At 41.8% G+C, this 23474-nt stretch overlaps 2 protein-coding genes across 3 annotated transcripts in view; both read right to left on the bottom strand.

Annotated features, from left to right (window-relative positions):
• LOC135907763 (uncharacterized) overlaps positions 1–23474 on the bottom strand; it is a 331017-nt gene that overhangs the window by 227370 nt on the left and 80173 nt on the right. The window lies entirely within an intron of this gene.
• LOC135912163 (probable 4-coumarate--CoA ligase 1) overlaps positions 1–23474 on the bottom strand; it is a 116332-nt gene that overhangs the window by 90314 nt on the left and 2544 nt on the right. For both annotated transcript variants that reach the window (XR_011507857.1, XM_070523171.1), the window contains exons 2-5: positions 20861–20902; positions 18050–18250; positions 12721–12845; positions 113–257 (exon numbers count right to left, since the gene is read on the bottom strand). Coding sequence is in view for 1 of the 2 variants with exons in the window: in XM_070523171.1 (XP_070379272.1) it covers positions 113–257; positions 12721–12845; positions 18050–18185 (406 nt within the window). In the remaining variant the exon portion in view is untranslated. The remainder of the gene's footprint in view (positions 1–112; positions 258–12720; positions 12846–18049; positions 18251–20860; positions 20903–23474) is intronic.

The raw sequence follows: 23474 nt of genomic DNA, 5'->3' as shown, positions 1-23474 counted from the left end.
TAATTCAAACTGTTCACACGTTGTATGGCTAATAAACACCGTTCATGTGGGAATTAGTACTTCGTTCCAACGTAAGCAGGTAAGATACTCTCATCGCTGTTTGGCAACTCACCTGTGCGCAGCCAGCCGTCAGCGTCGATAGCGGCAGCTGTTGCTTCGCGGTCATTATAGTAGCCGACCATGATGTTAGGCGAACGCACCATTATTTCACCGCGTTCCAGCGGCGGCATCGTCCTGTGGGACTCTGGATCAACGACCTACGGTGGCACAATACAAGCAACTTAGGTGGGTTTCACCGTCCGCGTTTACTTGCCTATAATTCCTTCATAGATCATTGCATAATAGGGAAAGAGAACTGCTAAAGAAAGTTGATCATTCCAAGGCACGGTTCTAAAGAGATTAACAATAATTTACCGCAGATGATCAGGATGACATAAAGAGGGACCCATTCTTACATTGTTCGTATGTACAAAAGGTACAGCAGCACTCACAACGTCAAGCGGCAGGTTCATGAAAGTGTCTGAAAGGTCGACTAAAGATACCTTCTTTCCGAGAAATGCATTAGCAGCCCTGCGTCAATGCCATGTTACGCAGCGCAAGATCGGACACATAAAAATATAGCAGGTGTTAGAGAAATATTTGGTGCGAGAAATTGTGTGCAGAGCAATAAATCATGGTTCAAGCAAATGCCTTATTGAGCACATTGTACACGTCGCATCGTGACGTAAGCATTAGCTGTAGTTTGTAAAAATATATGGTGAGGCAACGGTTATTTAAATATGATGTAAATGAATACTAGTGTCGTGCGTTTTAAGGCCACTCGGTAGGTGGTAGTAACATTTGGGTTCAATCTTATAAATGGGTCCGCCCTGTTGCTCCACATCGCACCAGCCCCCAAGCTGACATCGTCATGCGAAGGCCGTTACAAGAGTTCACCAACCTATTTTAAACAAGAGTCTCAAATTCGCATAGAACACCATGCCACTTATATTTCATAGACATAATCAAAGGCCGCTGAGATAGGGAAGGGGAGTTGATTTTGCAAATATGGCCACAAGAGCAACAAACCCAAAAACACAGCATGAAGCCCAGTACAACAAGAACGGAGGGTTATACAAGAGACGAAAGCGTGTTACTTCCTCTAATCGACAGTATGCTGGCCTAATTCCTGGCAACGCTTCACTATGACCAAGCCTGGAATGTCCGTAGCTAGATACTATGCTAGCGCGGTCCATATGACAAACCGGAGTATGTGTAAGTCATTGTTGAGCGCTGGGACCACTTGTTCATGTTTATCAAATAGCTGCTCGCAGGTATACGTGCTACCAAGCATGGTGAAGATTCTCGCAGCCCTCCTAGGCAATGCCAGAAAAAATACGTTCTTCGAGGAACTAAAGAAATTTTGGTGCACCGACGTCTCAGAACTGGTGCTTGTGCGTCGTACAGGTCTGCAGCCCAGTTAGTTGATCTTGTATTTCAGAAGCAAGTCCTTCCACTTTAGCCAACAATGGAAGCGAGGACAACGAAATGTCAAAAGAAGCCAGGATGCATGTCTTAGAAGTGGTCTGCGAATATATATATATATATATACATACATACATATATATATATATATATATATATATATATATATATATATATATATATATATATATATATATGAAGATCGGTCCACCGATCGAAACTGTTCAAATTAAATACTTGTTCTGTTTACCTGGTAGGACCACTCAAGTTCCTTATGTTTAAAAGGTAGCCTGACGAATCCCTCTTTGCCTACTATGTATATATATATATATATATATATATATATATATATATATATATATATATATATATATATATATATATACATACATATATGTGCACAGTGAAGTAGACGCGCGTATGAAGCGGCTTATTGACGTTTCGGCCGGGGTCCGGCCTTCATCAGAATACATTGCATGGTGTCAGTACAGTTAATATACATGTGCTTATCAACCAAATGAAGATACGTTAACATGAAAAACGAATAAAAGGGGCGAACAAAATCCATCCGAATCGTTCAAAGGATAGCTGACACGTGTATAGACCGATGGCGATTGCAAACATATAATCTAAGATACAAAGCATAAAAACCTACCGAAATGGATTGTAAAAACTAATCGCCACGTGACAACAAAACGTCGATATGCGCTCAATATGTGCTATGTTATCAAGCAAACACAGACACAGAAAAAGGGGAATAGCGACGTACTAGTAGAAGAAGGGACAAGTGATGGGCTACAAAGACAGGCAACTCAATTTTCCTACACATTCATTCATACCACACGCGACAGTATCAAACTTATAGATAAGGAAGGATTCGCGGGCTTCTCTATCATAATTCGAGCGAAATCCAGATTCAAGCAACGTGACACTCAGTTTGTCAAGTGAGTGGTCAGGAAGATGTACGTGTGTTGAGATGGGCAGGTTTGGGCAACGTGTTAGCGTGGGATTTATGATTGTTAAAGCGGAATCTGGAAGGCCCTTCTGTTTGTCCGATGTACCGTTTTTTGCGGAGCGTACATTCAAGCATATATATTACGTTTTTTGTGTCACAGTCGAAATCGCCTTTGATTTTTAAACAAAAGTTTGAAGACGTACTAGTAACCTGTTGCGATGTGGCCATGTAGGGGCATACTTTACATCGCGGTTTTCGACAAGAATGGCATCCGATGGCTTCAGGGCGGTCAGCCTTAGATGATAATGCTAGTATATCTCGAATATATCTAGCTTTACAGTATACTGCTTTAGGCGGATCAGAGAATATGTTTTTGAGGCGTTCACTTTGCATTAGAATATTGTGGTGTTTCTTTAATACATGCGAAACATTTGAGACTGACGCTGTGTTGGTTAGGACAAGATTTGCCTGGGGTGAGGGAGTCGGTTTGTTCTTAATGCAAAGAAGCGTCCTTCGGTCATGCACGTCTGCGCGTTTTATTGCATCGTCAATTAATTCTGGTGGGTAATTTTGTTTGGCTAAAGCGTTTTTTAGGGTGCCACAATTCTATTGAAACTCTGATTGCTCAGAACAAATTCTTTTAAAACGTAAGGCTTGGCTATAAGGAATGCTGGTCTTGCAATGTTTAACGTGACTGCTATCGAAGTGTAAATATTGACATCTGTCTGTCGGCTTTTTGTATGAGGCAGTAGATAGTTTATCATTTAGCACTGAAACACTGACGTCAAGGAAGTTAATAGTAGATGCAGAATACGTGTGAGAAAATGATATAGATGCATGGGCATTGTTAAAGTGAGATATGAAAGAAAGCAGTTCCTGTTCCCCATGAGGCCAAATCCGAAAAACATCGTCAATGTAACGTTTGTAGTAAAAAGGTTTTAAGGTCGTGGTTAGCAAAAATTTATCTTCTAGCTGACCCATAAATATATTGGCGTAGTTCGGGCCAATTCGCGTACCCATAAACATCCCACTAATTTGCACATAGTGTTGTCCATCAAATTCTATGTTATTTAGTTCCAAAATAAGGGCTAGTAAACTTGCCAATGTGTCGCGGTCGATGAGTTTTTCGGGTGATACATATTCGTAGCAATTGACGACTGCCATGATGCCATCAGAATGTGGAATGTTAGTATACGAAGATGCTACATCAAGTGTGACCAAAAGAGAACCTTGAGGAATAATGAGATCGATTATATGCGACAGGAAGTGGGTAGTGTCTCTTACGTAAGAGGCAAACGTAGCTGGGATATTACTAATCAGGGAATCTACGTAGCTGGACAAATTTTCTGTGACTGTACCTATACCAGAAATGATGGGACGACCTGGGTTGTTTATCTTATGTATCTTAGGTAAAAGGTAGAAACGACCAGCAACAGGACTTAGTGGAATTAGAGAATGAACCGCATTGTCAGGCACCTTTTTCTTCTTGACGAGGTCTAGCACTGTGCTTTTGATCAGAGATTTATATTGCTCAGTGGGGTCATGATCAAGGCGTTTATAGAACGTCGCGTCTGCTAGCTGTCTGTGGGCCTCTGCGGCGTAATCGGACTTGTTCATTATGACAACGGCACCACCTTTGTCAGCAGGCTTAATGACGATGTCTTTGCGAGAGGAAAGGGTATCTAGTGCTTTCATTTCGCTTCGCCTTCAGCACAGGACAGTCGCCTTCAGCACAGCACAGTCGCCTTCAGCACAGGACGCTACAGGTTCCTCCCCGAAAGGTCCCCGCTTCGAGTTTCGCAGAGCCCACACAAAAACCGTGGATAATGCAGCGGCAAATTGAGTAAAGGCTGTGTCTCCGGGTAACAATATTTCTTGCCTGTGTTCTCATGAATTTCTAAGGCTAAGGAAGGCTACAGAAAAAAGAATTCGCAATGCTCTACATGTGCATACGCTAAATACCTACCTAGCTGCGGCTGTTGCACCAAAGGGTCTCCGTATTGTTGTAAAACCAGCTCTGTCGGACATGTCTGAACGCAATATAGCTAGATGGGATAACATACTAACAAATGCTTCACTACAACACTCCCGTGTCGGGTTAGATCACTATCGTTCTTCCAGTAAGAAATTCATGAACCAAGAAAGTTAAATTGCTGCGAGCTTGAACTTGTCCTCTAGCCAATCCGCCGCGTTAGAGGCAATCGCAACCAAAAAACGGAATGAAATCTACGCATTGAAAGCCAAGAAACTGTCCCGTGACGGTGTTGTGTGCCCTTCTGGAAGCCAGAACAAAGTATTCAACTCTGCCCCTTTTCGAACCAAACCTCTAGAAGTACACTCCGGCACTTCTTCGTCATCCTCTGTTTGTAGGTTTGCCCATCAGGAGCTAAATAATATTGTTAATATTTCGGACATTCAGCTAACAACTGAGGAGTGCAGTGTTCTACGTCGTGGTCTTAATTTTTGTCCAGCAACAGGTGGACATAATGAATTTCAACTACTGAAAGATTTGGATAATTTCTCCAGGAACTTACGCTTGCGCGAATATTTCCATGACCGCTCCAATTCAAGCAATTCGAAACACGCGTTACCCTCTGGCAAGTACTGGGTCCCTCCCACACAGCGCGATAGATTTTTGGACATGTATATCAAAGCAGTACAACGAGACGTTCTGCAATTGTATCAAAAAATGGCTGTGGCTTAGCTAAGGTTAAGCCCAGGATGCGAAGCATACTAGCCTTTATTTTAGTTGTTGAACCACTGTTTAGCCTGGTGAACTGCTGTTGCTTGGCTATATTTGGTTCGGCTAGACGAAGAAACAACTCATGCGTTACTCTGCTTCGCCTTCAAGAGTGGAACGCGACAGCGTTCCCGTCGACCCGCCAAGGGGTGTAATGGCCTACGGCGCAGCGACTACGCGCCCCGCATTGGACGCGGTGAGCGTCGAGCAACGCAGCGTTCGGCGCGGCAACGAAATGTTCGCCTGAGCAAGCGACGCACGCCTGAGCCTAGAAACAGCTCGTTTCTAAGGCAACACCGCATTCAATAGAGGCGCTTTTGTACCGCTTTGAAGCATCGTACTCGTGGCTCAGTGGTAGCTTCTCCGTCTCACACTCCGGAGACCCTGGTTCGATTCCCACCCAGCCCATCTTGCAAGAGTGGAGCCAAAGCCACCTAGAAAATCAGTCTCTGTAGCACGCCGCAACCTTCGCTTCTCATTCCAACGAGCAGCTCTGTCTCCAGGAGGCATCTCACCTCGTGAGTGTCTAGTAGAGGCAAGCGTAGCTGCTTATATACCGCCGCGACGCCGCGAGCGACGGCGCGAGTTGGAGGCGCGTTTCTCCTCTGTCGTGACGTCACGGTGTCACGTGGTATTGAAGGTGACACCGCGCGCCTGAGGAGCTGGGTTGAGCTCTCGTAATATGCTTCGCATAAAAAAGCACCCTTCCGCCGTAATTTGTCCGCCAGCGAAATGAAAGCACTAGATACCCTTTCCTCTCGCAAAGACATCGTCATTAAGCCTGCTGACAATGGTGGTTCCGTTGTCATAATGAACAAGTCCGATTACGCCGCAGAGGCCCACAGACAGCTAGCAGACGCGGCGTTCTATAAACGCCTTGATCATGACCCCATGAGCAATATAAATCTCTGATCAAAAGCACAGTGCTAGACCTCGTCAAGAAGAAAAAGGTGCCTGACAATGCGGTTCATTCTCTAATTCCACTAAGTCCTGTTGCTGGTCGTTTCTACCTTTTACCTAAGATACATAAGATAAACAACCCAGGTCGTCCCATCATTTCTGGTATAGGTACAGTCACAGAAAATTTGTCCAGCTACGTAGATTCCCTGATTAGTAATATCCCAGCTACGTTTGCCTCTTACGTAAGAGACACTACCCACTTCCTGTCGGATATAATCGATCTCATTATTCCTCAAGGTTCTCTTTTGGTCACACTTGATGTAGCATCTTTGTATACTAACATTCCACATTCTGATGGCATCATGACAGTCGTCAATTGCTACGAATGTGTATCACCCGAAGAACTCATCGACAGCGACACATTGGCAAGTTTGCTAGCCCTTATTTTGGAATTAAATAACTTAGAATTTGAAGGACAACACTATGTGCAAATTAGTGGGACGTCTATGGGTACGCGAATTGGCCCGAACTACGCCAATATATTTATGGGTCAGCTAGAAGATAAATTTTTGCTAACCAGGACCTTAAAACCTTTTTACTACAAACGTTACATTGACGATGTTTTCGGATTTGGCCTCATGGGGAACAGGAACTGCTTTCTTTCATATTTGGCTTTAACAATGCCCATCCATCTATATCATTCCCTTACAAAAAAATTGCTGAAAGGTCATTGAAATATTATTGTTCAACATCAACAAATGACCTTGAAAGATCATTGGGGAATTGTTGAAACATTATTGAGGAAATTGTTGACAGCTGTTGATAATTGGCCCGCGACATTTTGTCGAAACATCATTGTGGCCTCCCAATTTGAAAGATCATTGGCATATCGTTGAAACTATGGTATATTTTAATGTTGAAAGCCCATTGAAGCATTGTTGAAGATGTGTTGTTTGTCAATGTTGAAAGCCCATTGAGGTATTGTTAAAATGCGTTGTTTGTCAATGTTGAAAGCCCATTGAAGCATTGTTGAAGCTCAAAATTGAAAGCCCATTGAGGTATTATTGAAATCTGTTGTTTGTCAATGTTGAAAGCCCATTGAAGCATTGTTGAAGATGTGTCAAGTCTCAAAATTAAAAGCCCATTGAACTATTGTTGAAATGCGTTGTTCGTCAATATTGAAAGCCCATGGAAGAATTGTTGCAGATCTGTTGAACATCAACACTAAAATTATGTTGAAAGCCCTTTATGCCCCACTGGGTATTTAGCAGTTTAAACCTGCACTTTCCTTAAAATACTGCTGAGCTATGCTGCATATAATTACCTTTGATGTCACGTGGGTATGTTTGCTGTGAGAGGATAGGGATAAAATTTAAATGCAGGCGTTTTGTATCGGAGGCCTCTGTCACCCTGGGCTCAAAAGCATGCTCCTAGATTGCCTGCAAGAAACCATATCTTAAAGCTGCTAGCAGTACTGTTATGCCACCTTTTTCAATTGTCAGAGTGAATGGTCCTCCACAAAATCAAGAGTGCTGAACTGATGCAGACAAAAACCATTTTGCTAGGTGAACTGTTTATTTGTAACCAAACATCTGTGTAAATGTACAACCATTTGTAGTTTGAGAACATCAGAACCTTCTTAAAAACTAAAAGTACAAACTTCTTGCAGCTTGACACCATAACAAAATTGAATGCAGAAGATGTAGTCTGTGTGGCCCTCAAGTAAAACACATTTCCCAAAAGAAAAAAAAATTTATAAATATAAATACCTAAATAAATAAAAGTACAAGCAGACTGACATGACTAAATAAGAACACTCAAAAAAGGTACTTGCTTTCTGTATTAGGTAGCCAGTGGTACTATAACCATGGCACGATTTGCTTGAGCCCACAGTACTCAACTGAGACCTAATATGCAGGGAGGTTATCTTTAAGTTTCATGGAATTTATTAAAGACTGGCTGTTGCAGCTAACATAATTTTAGCTACAGAGTGCCGAACATTACTTGCATGAGAAATCAAGACACCATAGTCAGCTGATTAACAAAAACTCAGTTCCCAATAAATGTTTTTACGAATTGTAATCGGTAATTTTACAAGGTGTATGCATTTAGAATGAATTTCCAGAATGACACCAGTAACGAGACACATGCCATCAAACTGGCTGTAGAAATGCACTGCTGTAGCACTCAATTTTTTTTTAACAAAATGCACTGTTATGCACTGAAGCACGAAAGTAACCGGAATGCCCATGTATTTCTCTCACATTTATGGAAAAATCTCGGAACTGGCGTCATTGGCTCACTGGCTACAATTTGCAAACTGAAATATGTGCCGTGATGTTATAAGTGAATTAATAAATTTAGAGAATCAGTTTAATGTCTCCATTTCTTGTGCTAGTAATGTACACCTCTGAATAATCCAGCTCAAGAACAGGAATTATGCTACCTGGCACAGACAAATAAAAAAAAAACTGTAAAACTGAAAAAGGATCACTGTACAATCCTTATTTGTTGGTTGAATGGTGTCTGCCAATTTCAGTAAACCTTACGTACTTTTGAAACATGGCAATCACAATAAGTGATGCTTATGGGAGCAGTTTATTATGCTGCATTGCTGTTGCGTGATCCAGTTGTTTTCTGCCATGATAACGTTCCTGCGCAGCTCATTACATATCAAGTGACTTATTCATATTAACTGCTTCAGACTTTTATATGAAAAAGAAACAGGTATTAGTGATGCGCTGGAATACAACAAAGTTACTGATGGTGTGAGTTCCGTTTCAATTTTATTCATTGCCACAAATAACGAAAGAATTCACAAAAAAAGATATGGTTTCATGCAAACATGAAAGGCACATCATTGCCATTACCGGAGATGTTTTGTTGCATTTTAAATTTAAGCGGACTTATACCTATTAATTTTTACTCATGTATTTTAAATAGCAATAAACCATTCTTACAAAGTTATGTAAAATGCAGTTTTTACTGAACTCTGACAATGGCACAGATGCACTTGCAGGTGTGCGATTCCATGCCGAATCGACCAGCGTTTTTTTTGACAGCACACATATAGCTGACACACTGCCATATGCTTGCTAGAGTTCAAAACTCGTTACCCACTTTTATTTATTTTTGCCAGATATCTTGTAGCATTTTGGTGACAGTTTAGTTTTCCTGCTCAGCTGAGCTAGAGGACATCAATCAAATTCTTTTTCAAATGCACATTGTATTGATTGAGGCCTTCAATGGTGTGCGTGGAAATACGGTGAAGTGATGCAACTGCCAAAACAGCCAATGTTTCAAATATTTGAATACTTCAAGTGCTTTTGGCACCGGCAAAAGTGAGTCAAATTGCAATCCGAAAAATTCACGAACAGAAATTAAATACAGAATTGTAGCCCAGGTGACATAGTATAGCAGAAAAATATTTGAAGCACTGAAGGTTCAGCTGATCGCCTTTTAAAAAAATTCTAATCTTTTGCAAGCAGCTTCACGTTCAAGGAAAAAACAGCTTTGGTAGTTGGCCAAAAAATGCGATACATTATTGGATATCTCTACGTGTCTGCTATGCATGTGTGAAGTTAAAGAAGGCATTATTTTTAAATGCGAGAAATTATTTTTTGAAATTTTGTCAGCACCGACTTTTCTCGGATGTGCGCACACCTTGCCGGCCGGGATTGCAGACGACAAAGCTGGCTTCGTCTGCAACACAGATGACAGAGAAGCGGTGTTAGGGTCTGCATTTTATCTGCAAGGAACACATGCTCTAACGCAACGAAGCTTGTGTTTGGTGTGGGCCAGGTAACCCATACAGCCATTGCACATAAAATATCAATACGAGGTCTGTTAGAAAAGTATCCGACCTTTGGCTGAAGAAAAAAAAACTGGCATAACTGGAGCGTTGGTAACCTAATCACCCTCAAAGTAGTCTCCTTGGGACTCCAGCCACTTCTCCCAGCAGTGCTGCCATTGTCAGAAGCATTCCGAGAAGGCTTCTTTCCGAATGGAGTTTAGCTCAGCTGTCGTTGCAGCCATAATGTCTTCTCTTGTCTGAAATCGCGCTCTTTTCAATGGCCTCTTGATTTTGGGAAACAGCCAGAAGTCGCGGGCGGCCATATCAGGAAAGTAAGGAGCCTGTCGAACTGCAGGAGTCTGGTTTTTTGCCAAAAAAGTCTGAATCAAGTGCAAGAAATGCGTTGTCATGATGGATGCGCCAATTTCCTGTTGACAACTTCGGTATCTTGTGCTAAACAGCATCACATAGGCCATGGAGGACATCCCTGTAGTAGTCTTTAGTGGTTGACCCTGTGGTGCGCACCCGTGGTGTACCACACTGCGGGAGTCAAAGAAAGCGGTCAGCAACTTTGACATTGCTGCGCACTTAGCGGTCTTTGGTTGGTGACGTGGAATGCTTCCACTGTAACAACAGGGATTTGGTTTCCGGGTCGTAAACATACACCCAAGACTTGTCACCAGTGATTATGGTGTTCATAAAGTTCGGGTCACTGTTTGTAGAATCCAGCATGTCTATGAGACTTCAACACGAAGCTGCTTTTGCTCCACCGTGAGCAGCTTGGGAATGAGTTTCGGCGCAACTCTCTTCATGGCCACATGGAATGTGGATAAAATGTGCTGATGCCCACCGTTTCTGCAATTTCTTGGATAGTCAGACAGCCCCGCATCACCACGGGGTTCACTTCGGCAATGACCTGGTCATTTCGGCATGTTGATGGCTGACTGGAGCGTGGCTTGCTCTCCACCGATGTGTGGCCATATTTAAACTGGTTGTACCACTCCTTAATCTGTGTGCTGCTCATAGCATAGTCACTCAAAGCAGTCTGAATCTTCCGAATGGTTTCCACTTGGCTGTCGCCCAGTTTCTGGCAAAATTTGATGCAGTAGCACTGCTCCAGTCGCTCCGGCATTTTCCTTGCAATAAAAAACCGAGAGTACTGTGTACTACGTCATTCAAACGCTGCGTCCCAGCAATTCTCGCTATTGGCAGGCGGGAAAAAATTCGTGCATGCGTACAAAGGTTCAAGGGCGGCTGATGAAAATGCGCTTGTTTCATATTCATCAGGTGTTCGCAAAAAAGGTCAAATACTGTTCTAACAGACCTCGTACGTATTAAATACGTGAGGGAATCCTGCAGTGCTAAAAGATATGTTTCATGCTGTTTACAAAAAGCAATATCAGCTATTATGTAGACAGCAAATCCATAAAGAGCACTGCTATTGTTCATACAAAGCATTTTAAAGGGCATGTCACATTGCTATGCAACATAGAGGGAGCAGGACACTTAGTGCCCTGCTCCCTGGAGCGCAATGATGATCCAAGTAGAAAACACCTTCATAATTAAGACTGAAAACCTACATGAGTATGAACAAATTCTTGTGGTGTTGTTTGCTACCACTGTTTCAGAGCCGGAACATGCTCATCTATAAGTCATGTGTGCCATGTTCAGTCTGATGTGGTCAGACACCATTGGCGACCACTTTTTGCGTTCATGTTAAAAAAATACGAGTTGAGACTGCAGTTGCAGCGCTTGACGTCACCTGCCTTCATGATGATAAAAAAGGCAGTCAGTTTGTTGAGTAGTTTTTGTGGCTAATTATATTAACAATCTTTCTTTGCTAGATGACATGGCTTAATATATTTATGCTATATTTATGCTGTATGTGTGATCCACAAATGAACATTATAAAAAATAATTTATCGCACTTAAAGAATAATACCTTTTTGTTACTTGTCACATGCATAGCAGACATGTAGGGCTGTGTAATGATGGGCGACATATACTTTTGTGCCAACCACCAAAGCTAATTTGTTTACCTTCAACATGAAGCTTTTTGCAAAAAAATTTGAACTTTACAGTTTTTTTTAGCGGATCAACTGAACCTCCAAGGCTTGAAATATTTTGCTGCTATCCCAAGTCAACCCGTCTGACTTTATATTTCTTTTGTTCCTTCTGCATTTCCCTACATTAGAAGAAAATTCAAACTTTGCAAATTTTGGCAGTCACACCACTTCAGTCTCTTGACATGAACACCATCTGAATATCTGGATCATACAATTTCCCTTTCCAAAGAAACGTGTATCAGTGCCTTCTAGCTTAGCTGGGCAAGAACAATAAATTTTTGCCAAAATTCAAAAAAATGTTTGCGAAGGAAAATAAATGGGGAGCAAGAGTTCGGAGCTTCAACTATATCTGTGATGGTAAAAAAAATGCTGGTTGGTTGCCCTGGAATTACTCAAGGGTATGTATGAAAGCAAATTTTCTTATTGTATCTACTCAAAATCATGCAAACTTGAAACGGTTGGCCATTATGGAACAGTTGACAATATTGGGTGGTTTGGCATGAAATGACTTAAGATACTTAAAGAATATATTAATAAGGAAACACTATCTTTACTGGAACCATATCAAAAACTAACATAAAAATGTAGTGAACTATAACAAAGCACAGCACTTGTTTTCTGGATTGAGCAATCCAATGTGGGCTTCTCAGGAGACTAGCATAATTAACATAAATAAAATTAACATAAAAATGTCAAGGCATAGAAAGGCACAAGATTTGTATGCTCATTTGAGAAATCCACATTGTGCCCTTCAGAAGACTAACATAAAACATAAAAATGACGAGAGTTACAAAAGCACAACACTTGTGTTTTGGTTTGAGCTGTCCAACTTGGGCTCTTCAGAGGCTATTGGTCCCATGCCAGAAGCGAGGCCAGAGTTCTTTACATAGGGCATGTTGGTACCAGGAAATTTGCGACACGTGAAGCCTGCGAAAACAAGAAGCCAGAACAAGTTTTAAAAAGCAACTTCGACATGCAAAAGAATGGCATGCAATATGCCCTCGTTATAATGAAATTGATTTATGTATTTGTGTTGCTTTATTCCAACTTTCCACGAGTACAGCTTTACAGCACGACCATTTAAATTTATTCAATGTGGCACAGGATTCCACTAAGTGTCAAGTGCAGGAAAGGGCAAAGAGGAACAAGAAACTAGCAAAATAATTTTATGAATATCCTCAATGTCGAAGATGTGAACTTTGCTTGCTGAGAAATCAAATGGTGAAAAAAATTAATGTTGTTCTTAAATAAACCTGAACCGACAACTAAAATTATTTCTTGTAATTTTCATAATTAAATGTGCAGCACTTCACTGTGCTTTTCCATGCTCCAAATACAATACTGGCATGTCACTAGAATTGAGTGTGGCTTCATTTGATGTTAAGTTTATGAGTTCACATGCAATCGGAATGTACTTCTCGCCTTACAATGACTTGGGAGTTTCTACATTAAAGGAAACACTGCTTACAGCAAAGTATATTTCATGCCTCAACAACTGAATGACTTACAATGAGGATGCCGTGTAGTTGTGCACCAAGCTGCTTAGCATGACACATGCGGAATGTGACAGATACGAAGAAATGCTGTCTTTTAAGAGCCACATGCCATAGGACTGACTTCTTTACCCCTTTTATGGTTTACTGCCGAACATCTGTGGCTGTGACGGAACATTCTGAAAAAATTTGCCTTTTCAGAACAGGGTTGCCTAGCATCCCACTGGAGGTGCTGCAACCTTCCGAGACTTCTAGAAAATATTCTTATAGTGCTGTCGCTCTTTGGGTTTCTCCAAGACTGATTTTTCACTTAGCTCCTTGGTGTCGGTCATTGCAGTAATTTGGGAGTGTTGCCCCAAGTTTTTGTAAGTTTCATTACACAAATTATGCTGCTTAATGCTGCATAAAAAAATAAAACACGTAAAACTGCAAATACTGAAATGGTATTGCCACTTTATTGTTATTTAACCCATTAAAGACCAGCGTGACCATATGGTCACGTTAGTCTGCACAGTGGATTTCAAATAATTAATATTAACAAAACTGCACCAAAATCGCCTTTGACATGCTGATTGGCAGATTAGAGTCCCCTTTATGGATACCAAGTGTCAGCAGCTGTCAGTCGTTTTGTGAAAGCCCCTCGCAAAGGCGGGAATAAGTGTTGCTCTGCGAGTAGCGTCGCGATGCATCGCTCCAAGGAGTAAGTGTTTTTTTTTTTTCACTAGTTGTTTAAGCAATAGTCGGATATCGTTACCTCCATATTGCTCTTTGAATATGTGACCTTCAATGAGCATTTGTGAAAGAAATACGTTTGATTTATCCATGAACGAGTACGTTATCTTGTGCGTTGCCATATGGTCACGCTGGGCATTTAGGATACACAACTTTTTATTTTTTTTAAGCTGCATTCTCATCTCTTGCATGGCTGCTGGCGCGTTCCCGCAGTGGTTATTTGTTATTTTATTGTCTGGATAGGTAGATGTTGGAAGAAATAGTGAAGATACTCGAAGAGAAAGATGACGATGTGTCAGTTATTTATATCGAGCTGACAGAGGCTAGCACCAATTCGGATGAACACTCGGCCGATGAAAACTCGGATGGGCTCATTGACAATCTAAGCGGGCGGCAGCTACGAGCCGGCGCTGAAACTATTTTCTCTGACGGACGCCACATTGGTGGATGCGAGTCTGACCACAACGACCCCGGTGGGCAAAGTTACGGAACATCAGAGGTTACTTCTGCTGTAGTTGATGCGGCGATTCCTGCGAAATTATCCACTGCTTCTAAGTGGACGAAGGGTGATCTCCAGAAAAGCCTTGGCATATTTCCCGACCCAAACTATGCTGCTTACAGGAACTTTTCACCTGTTGAGTTGTTCGAACTGTTTTTTGAAGAAGCCGTCGTGGAGCTGTTAGTCGAACAAACAAGAAACGTTATTGTGAATATGCCTGAAACAAAAGTTACCAAAGAATAATTGAACACTCGGCAAGGTTATGCCGATAAGTGTTCTTGGAGTACTTGTTCTTTCCGGCTATAACCGCTTGCCAGATAAAAAGTGCTATTGGGACAGTGGCACGGATATGTGCGAAACGATGGCCTAGAATGCTATGCGAAGAAACCGCTTCATACAGATAATGTGATTCCTGCACGGAGCGAAAGGCAAGCCTAACACTTAGTGACAAGTTGGCAATGTTGCGTCCATTGATGCCACTATTGAAAACAAGGTTTCTGGACCACTTTCAACCTGTGCATCACTTGAGCTATGACGAAAGTATGATTGAGTGTTATGGTCGTAATGACTGGAAACAGTTCATACGCGGAAAGCATATCCACTTCGGGCATAAAGTATGGCGCCTAAATGCCACGAACGGAGACCTTGTAAACTTCAAAGTGTATCAAGGCAAGCAGGGATCTCGGAACATCTAAAAAATATGAAAAGGACTTCCGAAAAGCAGTGGCACCACTTCTTCAAATGGTGGATGAACTTGCAGCAGAGACGCACAACCTTCCTTTCTTTTTCTATTTTGATAATTTATTCACAAGCATGCAGCTACCCAGGCATCTCAAGGCACAGGGCCACGAAGGCACGGGCACAGTGAAGCAGAACCGTGTTCCCAAAGAATGCCCTATCGCTGGAGCAGAACTCGTCAAGCGCCAACCTAGCGGGCACGAAGAGCCCGTGCTGATCGACAATGGGATAATTGTTGTCCACTGGATGGACAATTCTGTAGTAACGATCGTAAGCACCATTCGCGGCGTAGAGCCAATGTCATCTGCAGACAGGTCCTCTCGTGTTCAGAAGAAGCGAATCAAGGTGGCTCGCCCAAACACTGTTGCTAAGTACAAGATTTATGGAAGGTACGGACCAGATGGATGCAAATGTAGGCGCCTACAGGTTTGCAATTCGTGGCAAAAAGTGGTGGTAGCCGATTTTCACTTGACTTTGTGATGTATCTATCAGCAACATTTGGACGCTAATTCGTAGCACAGGGTTGAACGTCACGCAGGTGGAATTCCGCAGGCAAATTGCACAAAGCTACCTGATGCGATGGGACAATAAGCCTAGAGGACCTGGTCAACGCTGAATCCCAAAGACTGGTGATGTCCTGACTGGTACAGGGTATGACCAAGTGGCCCACTTTGTTGCACCAATAGCTAATGGCAAGAGGTGGAGGTGTTAATGAGATAATTGCAACAATGCGGTGCACCCAAAACGCACAAAGTATGACGTCGGCATGTGTATTTCATGATTTAAACCATATCACACTAAATAAGTGCTCGACTATTCGCTATGTATGTTTTTTGTGACGTTTCATGGCTTGAAATAAATGTTTTTCACTTCGCGTATTTTGCTGTAGCGTAAGGGCCCAGTGTGACCATATGGTCACGGGCTATATTTCAAAAACTAATTAGGCTAGAGTAATAATTTTTTGCGTGTGGATTATTAGTATAAAGGTAAATTAATATATTTGATTTATTTCAAGATAGCAAGAAAAAAAAGAAACCGGTCCCTAATGGGTTAAAAATTATTTACCAGTTTATTTTCTCGGAAAGTCACTCTGAAGAATAACTTTGCAATAAAAATATTAAGGATGCATGAAAAGTGATTTTTGAGACTGAACCGAATAAAGCCAGAAGCAAATCAAATATTGGATAGCTTCTGAATAATGAACAGATGATATCACAATTAAGGTAAGATGAGGTTCACATCCTAGTATTGTTAAAGTTAGCAAGTTTCTGTCATTGTTATTTTATGAAGAGCTGTTTATTAAAAGCACAAATGGAGCAGCAAAACGTTTCTTCACATGCACAGGACTCTTCAGTAAGCATAAATGATTGCTGTACAGCCTCTAAAGTACAGCTACCTAAGTAACGTAGCCTGGTCTGCTATTCTTAAAAGTTCTTATGTTTTATGTCTATACTATGTTATTGGAGGTGAAAATTTACCTACTTTGGCTCAAATATCATGTTTTATTGGTGTTTCGACATATTAGAATACTCGCATTTACAAAGTGACCATTCAGACTAAATTGAATAGGACACTATTCAATTCGAAAGTTTTGAGTATTTGCACACCACAAAAATCCATAAATTAGAGAGGCATATTTCTCCCCAAAATGTGATCTTCAACGGCCTAAACAAGAGCGTCAGAAAAGCACATTCATCTTTTTGATAAATTTAAGCCCATAATCTACTTGGCAATGGTTCATAACCCTGTTAACAGGTAGGTGAAGTAACGAAGCAGGAAACAATTCTAACAATTTCAGAATGGGAGTAGTGGACATGTCCGATGGTCTGTAAGAAGCTTTATACAATAGGCCCCAAGAGCCTATTCTCCATTCATTGAAGTATATGGGGAAAAGCCACATAAATATTTTTTTTCATACCTTAGAATACAAAGTGATAAACTGCGTGTTAATAAATACGTGTCATAGGTTAGGTGCTTAGAATGAGTAAGCGTCCACTAAACATAGTACTGTTGAAAGTGAAGCTGGCAACTCTGTCCCTGTTGTTTCTTTGATTGAAACAACCAAAAGAAAATTGCCACACCACTCCGGTTCCCTCTGCTGAAAGGCTGCTGTCTGGCATCACTTGGACCTCCTTCAAGATAGGAGCAACTTTAATTCGATGTGGTCTGTTAAAATTGGTGAAACTACTGTTTCGCATCTCGGAACCTGGAGCGCTGTTTTGATTTCTGCAATTTGGTGAACGTGCTCCTGCTCGAGCTGAGCAGTAACCACACTTGAGCATAGCTTCTCAGCGATTCGTGTATTAGAACAACACTTTCAGGCTACTTAAACATGTCGTCCATGCCAATATATTTGGAGCGTGCTTCGCAGACAACTATTCCTTGCAATGACAGCCAAGTAGCACTGCTGATGTGCAAATGCAGCTCAGTGGTGGAGCCGCTAAACACTTTCAGCAGTGAAGGCAGCTTTTAAATTTTAGAAGCATTTGAGTTGGCGGCATTAGGCACTCATGATCATATGAACAGTCATTCCAAATGGTAGGCTATTGTAGCACATAACTGCACACACGGGCTACTTGAAAGTCGTTTCTTATACCATTGGCAAGTTCATAATTTTAGAAAAAAATGTGAATGTATAAATGCAACCGGAAAGGATATATGGTACTTGCCTATAACAGTACTGACCCTGGTGGGGTCAAGAGCCTCTTTTGCCCCTTGGTGTTCCAAAGCCCAAATGGCCCATGAGCTCCTCCTCTGTGAACACATGGTGAAGCAAGGCCCTTGCAAACTTTCCTGGTCCACCATGGCAGGCCATGGTAAGCTGTGCCAGGATAACCTTCTCAATGTACACTCCTACAACCTATGTGAACCTGCATGTTTAAGTAAATGTTGCGCAAAACAGTTTTAAGCCTTTCAAGCACATTCACACAACAGCCCTACTGCAAATAAATTACAAAAGTACCTGTTGCAAATCTAGAATGCTAAACTTGACTTCTTACTAGCTTCTTATGCTGTCTGGATGCCACATGTTTCAGAAAAATAATCCAGCACAATCAAGAATAATAAACCAAAGCATCCAAACATCTAGTACTTGAAAAAGGGGAGTACCAGCGAAACACAAATGACACACACACAAGGAAACAGCATTAGACCCGGACGGACGTTGGGACGGACCACCGTCCGTCCCTGTCTAACGCCTTTTCAGTGTGTGCGCGTCCTTTGTTTTTCTAGTACGCCCCTTTTTCAAGTTCATCATGCACCAACTGGCCCAAGAGCTTCGCTAATGCACATCTAGTACTATTTATTGTGATTACCATTCTTAGGATACTTCATATTTTCAGGTGTTTTCTCTATTTTCCCATCCATTAGTGTCAATGGGTAGCGCATGGTCTTATGGGGAGATTGGGCTGCTATGTTGAGTGAAGAGTTCAAAATCAACCGTCGGAACAGCTTGGGTGACTGGGTATGCGAACCTGGGCATATGCCACTTTTCAATTAATCTCTTTCACGCTACCTTGGGCAACTGCTGCTGCTTGTGTTGGCAAGCAGCATTAGGAGCTCGAAGAGGGACATGATTGTCGATCATTACTAAGATTACCACTACACATCACGTTCGCTTGCTGTGCTCCAGAAGTAATATGCGAGATTCCACTCCACTGTATGAAATGTACATAAGCCGCAAGGACAGTATGTGCCAACCACCACCTCAATTAAATTAATCGACTCGCAAAGCACAGGCTCCACAAGATCACGGAGTGAACTGGGAAGTTTGTGGACAGTCAGTTGAGGTTTATGTCAGGGACCTCCAGGGAGACTCGGTCATTTCCTCGATGTGCATCATCGTGCCGTCACACATTGTATTACAATTCTGTCTGTCTCGTACCACCGTTCTCATAGTCATCACGTATCACCACAATTCAAAATATAGACACTTATATCTTCTGTTTATTTCATCTTTATGGAGAATACTTTAAGCGTGAGTTTTTGCAGAGATCATGAATTCTACAGCTTAAAGGAGCACTAAAATAAAATAAAATAAAATAAATTCTGCCAAAACCACCATATGATGTTTAAGCACGCCATAGTGGGGAACTGGATTAATCTTTACCAAATCAGGCTGCAAGGTACATGGGCAGTTTTGTATTTCACCTCCATCAAAATGCGGTTGTTTGAACCTGTGACCTCGTGCTTAACGGCGCTGTGCCAACACCCCTAAGCAACTACGGCATGAAAACACTAAAGAGAAAAATTATTTTAGATGCATCTGTAAATGACCTTCCTACAATTCAAGAGATCCACTCGTACCGTGACAAGAGGCTGAGTAAACTGTAAAAGCAGCAAGAGGAAAGATTGGTGGCAGTGTTGCCTTGAAGTTACCACACCAGCTTGCTGTGACGTCATGGATTTTGATGATGTCTGTTCAGGCGTAGCAATTTTTTTTAGAAATAAAGATGTTCATCGTATTCCAAAAACCCAAAATAAAAAGCGTCAGCAACTTTTACAGAACCAATACAGCCCAAGTTTGAAAAAATACTTGGAATCCATGATGTGACAATGAGGTGTCAGCACGAGGATTTTGGGGCGATACTCCGAAAATTGAACTTTGAGCTTTATTTTCTGTAATAATCAAGCAACTACGAAGAAATTTACAGAAGTTGATATTTAAAATGATGCTTTATTTTAAATTCATTTAGGGTGTCATTAGTGTCCCCTTAATACAAAACAAGGAATAAACTTGGCTGCGTAATAGGTTAACATGCATCACTAGTTCTCATTAAGGTAGGATTATCAGTATAGCAAAGGGTATGCACTGGCTGCTCCAGAGGGGAGCCCTACCACTTCCCCTCAACCTCCCTATTTCCGATTTCTTTATGAGCAGTGATGCAATTTCTGTATCTTAACGAGACAATGCCAAGGAGGTTCATGCCATGCTGGCTACAGTATGTGGTGACCGGCACTTCACACCGTCCAGCTCGGCATCAATCTTATTGGAATTTGGCCTTGAAATGCAGAAAGCCCCGATCACTGCTCGTTCTTCAGCCAACTTTCTCAATGGGTGCTGCTGTTCTGGTTTGATACCTCTAGCAGCACACTGCTGTATGACATAGGTCATAATACCTTCGTTTTAATAAAACTGGAAAGATGTGCACTCATGTAGATCACTAATGTCCACACTAAGTTTCTGAATGCCCCTCTCATATCAGGCATATACACTGAAAAAGGCACATTCTGCGTTTAATATGTTCACAAGTGACACTGAAATTCACTCCCAGTCCCGGTGCAGTTGCAAAGTCTTACAGCTGAGTGCTTAAAGGCACCATGTCTCCTAATGAAGGCAATCTGCACCAATTGATCACTGGAGTAAATGCCTTGCAGTTGCATCAGCAATGTTGTTTTTTTCTGCTTCCTGCAATTCATTTTGACGGTATCACTGTATTTGATCATCGTGACACTACAGAATGGATGGCCAAAGAATGCACCTTTAGCGTTCCAGCCGGGGCATCTCCCAGCTCATTTTGAATCTGAAAAAAGATGTCAGTATTAAAACGTGAAGTCACGATGCAGCAAAAGCAACAATCAAAACAGCTACATGGACGATTAGGCTGACATAAATGGACGGATACAAATGACTAGTCATTGAATACACTAAAGTGTGGCCGCTCTTGCTAATGGCAGTGTGAGCTTGTCAAATAATTTATTTCACATTCCTCTACTTAATTTAAAAATTATTTCCACGCACCTACTTAACTGTTATGGCCACATATTAAAGGCAGCTCCTTCATATAAAACCACAGTGCTACATTCTTTTACTCCCCGTCTACCTGATGCTACTGAAGTTTTGCTTACTCTCAAAGAAAGAATTTCACAGAACTGCTCTTTCGACAAAGAATTATTCCAAGCTTTTGGCAAAGCGTCGTCATTTAGTTCACAACGATGCGCTCCCCTTTCAATCTGTTCACTCTATAGTGCTCGGATTCAAAGCAAAAATAGCTTTTCGACATAACTAGCTACTTCTGTGGCCACAAGAAACAATGCTAATTATTGATGTTTATGTTGCCGATAACGTATACATGCCGCCTCGAAACGCAGTGGGACGACAAAGCAGATATGCCAGGCATCTCGTTCCTTTACCGATTTTAAAACTTTGTTAAATCAATCAGTTACTGAAGTGCGAAAAGCTGCAATTTCACGAAATTACATTATTTTGAATGTTGTAGGTCCTGGAGTGCCATGAAATCTGCCTTTCCGTGAATGCAAAGAGCGCCTACGCGAAGCCGTTTGGGCGAAGCACTCGATGGCGTCGAATGGACAAGATGAAAAAAGAAAGTTGAATGCGCGCGAACTGGTAGAAAACAAAACACACGCGGTTGGCAAGGCGTATAACTCGATGATTTCGCAGCACTCTGTGGCATCACCCCTATCCCACATGAAAATGGGCTCTGAATTTCCAGCTGGAAATGGTATTTCCAGCCAGGTTTCCAACTGGAATTAGCCCTTCCAGCTGGAAATTTTCCAGAGCCAGCTGGAAATAGCTGGAAATGGCACTTTCCAGCTGGAAGTGGAATCCACCTCAGCTGGTTTTCCAGCTGGAAGCAGCACTTCCAGCTGGAAGTTTTCCAGCTCCAGCTGGAAACAACTGGATACAGCATTTTTCAGCTGGAAACAGCACTTCCAGCTGGAAACAACTGGGTAGAGCATTTTCCAGCTGGAAGTAGAATCTACCGACTGGAAAGTGGCAGGCGTAGAATAGCGGGATGGTTCCCACTTGCATTAAGACATTTTTTATATCTGCAACATGCCCATATTTAGTCCTAGGTGGTGTTTGTATCGGAACGAAAGCTTTAGTCTTGCAGCGGCAAAAGTTTTGTTTTTCTTCGTTTGTGTTGTGACAGCAATTGTAATTAATTGCATGAACTGCATGGAAATGCTCATCACTCAGGGTACCTTTGATCGCGATCGAGCCTGATCGCGATCGATTGCAATCGAAAGTGCCCTGTGTGATCAAGTTGCCAAAAAAAAAACATATCACCAGGGAAACCGCCACTTTTATTGAACCTTACTTGTAGTAGACAAAAGCGACGCGCTCCTGATCGACACTGTTATCTTGCTACACTGTCGACGTCGTCTAGCGAGGCCGGAGCTTGCCCGATTGGTCATGATGAGCCGTTGCACAAATGGCTAGTGTTTACAGCATAGCAATTCCTTCCCTGGCTACCAAAAAAAGAGCCCTAACATATGGCACCTTCAGCAGTTATCAGGTTGCAGTGACCGCTGCTCGTATCTTTTCCTTCCTGCACAACGCCGCTACAATCGCCGCCATTTTTGTTGAATGCTTAGTAGCTTTAGTCTCGTATCTTGTCTTGATGTGCTCTTTTGACACTAATAATAAAATAATAGGCTGGTATTGCAATATTAGTAGTTCGCAGAGAAGCTCGGATTTTTATTCGAAGCAAACAGCAGCATTACAGATGCAGGCCGAATATATAAAATATGACGACGCCACAGTGCCCCCAGTTTCGTACAGCACATGGCGGCACATAGCCGGGCAGTAAAACAACGTGAGACTCTCGGGTGTGCGTTAGTGATTGATGAACAAGTTTTTATGAGGAACCTGCATGATAAGCTTGCACATGAAGTAATTCTTTTTAAACAGTTTCTTCTCTGGACGACGTTACAAGTACAGGCAAGCGGGTGTCAACGGTTTTTATTGCTGTAATTTGTGGTGTTGTGGATTCACCAGTGCGGATCGAACAGCACCGTTTTCTCCAGCCCTGATTCTACCATATCGAGGTAAATATTTTACTTGTTTATGTTTTGAATGTAATTAATCTTCATTTTTATCCTGAAAGTTGGCACGCTCGAGCATGATATCATAGGACCGTGCTGTACGTGATGTTCGTATGCAAGGTGATCATCTTTGTTTTACGGAATTTGTAGAATTCACCTGTGGCAGATAGCATAATTAATGTCGCTGAGCTGAATTATTCGAAGAGGTACACGATTATCAGTACGCAAAATCGCAACAAATCTTCAACTAATTATCAAAAATTGACAAATAACCTTCTTAACTAATTACCTTGCTGTATACATTGC

This window comes from Dermacentor albipictus, chromosome 8 (genome assembly GCF_038994185.2).
Source record: "Dermacentor albipictus isolate Rhodes 1998 colony chromosome 8, USDA_Dalb.pri_finalv2, whole genome shotgun sequence".
NCBI lineage: Eukaryota > Metazoa > Arthropoda > Arachnida > Ixodida > Ixodidae > Dermacentor > Dermacentor albipictus.
Note: the sequence above shows the minus strand (reverse complement) of the source record. Positions and strands in the feature narration are given on the sequence as shown.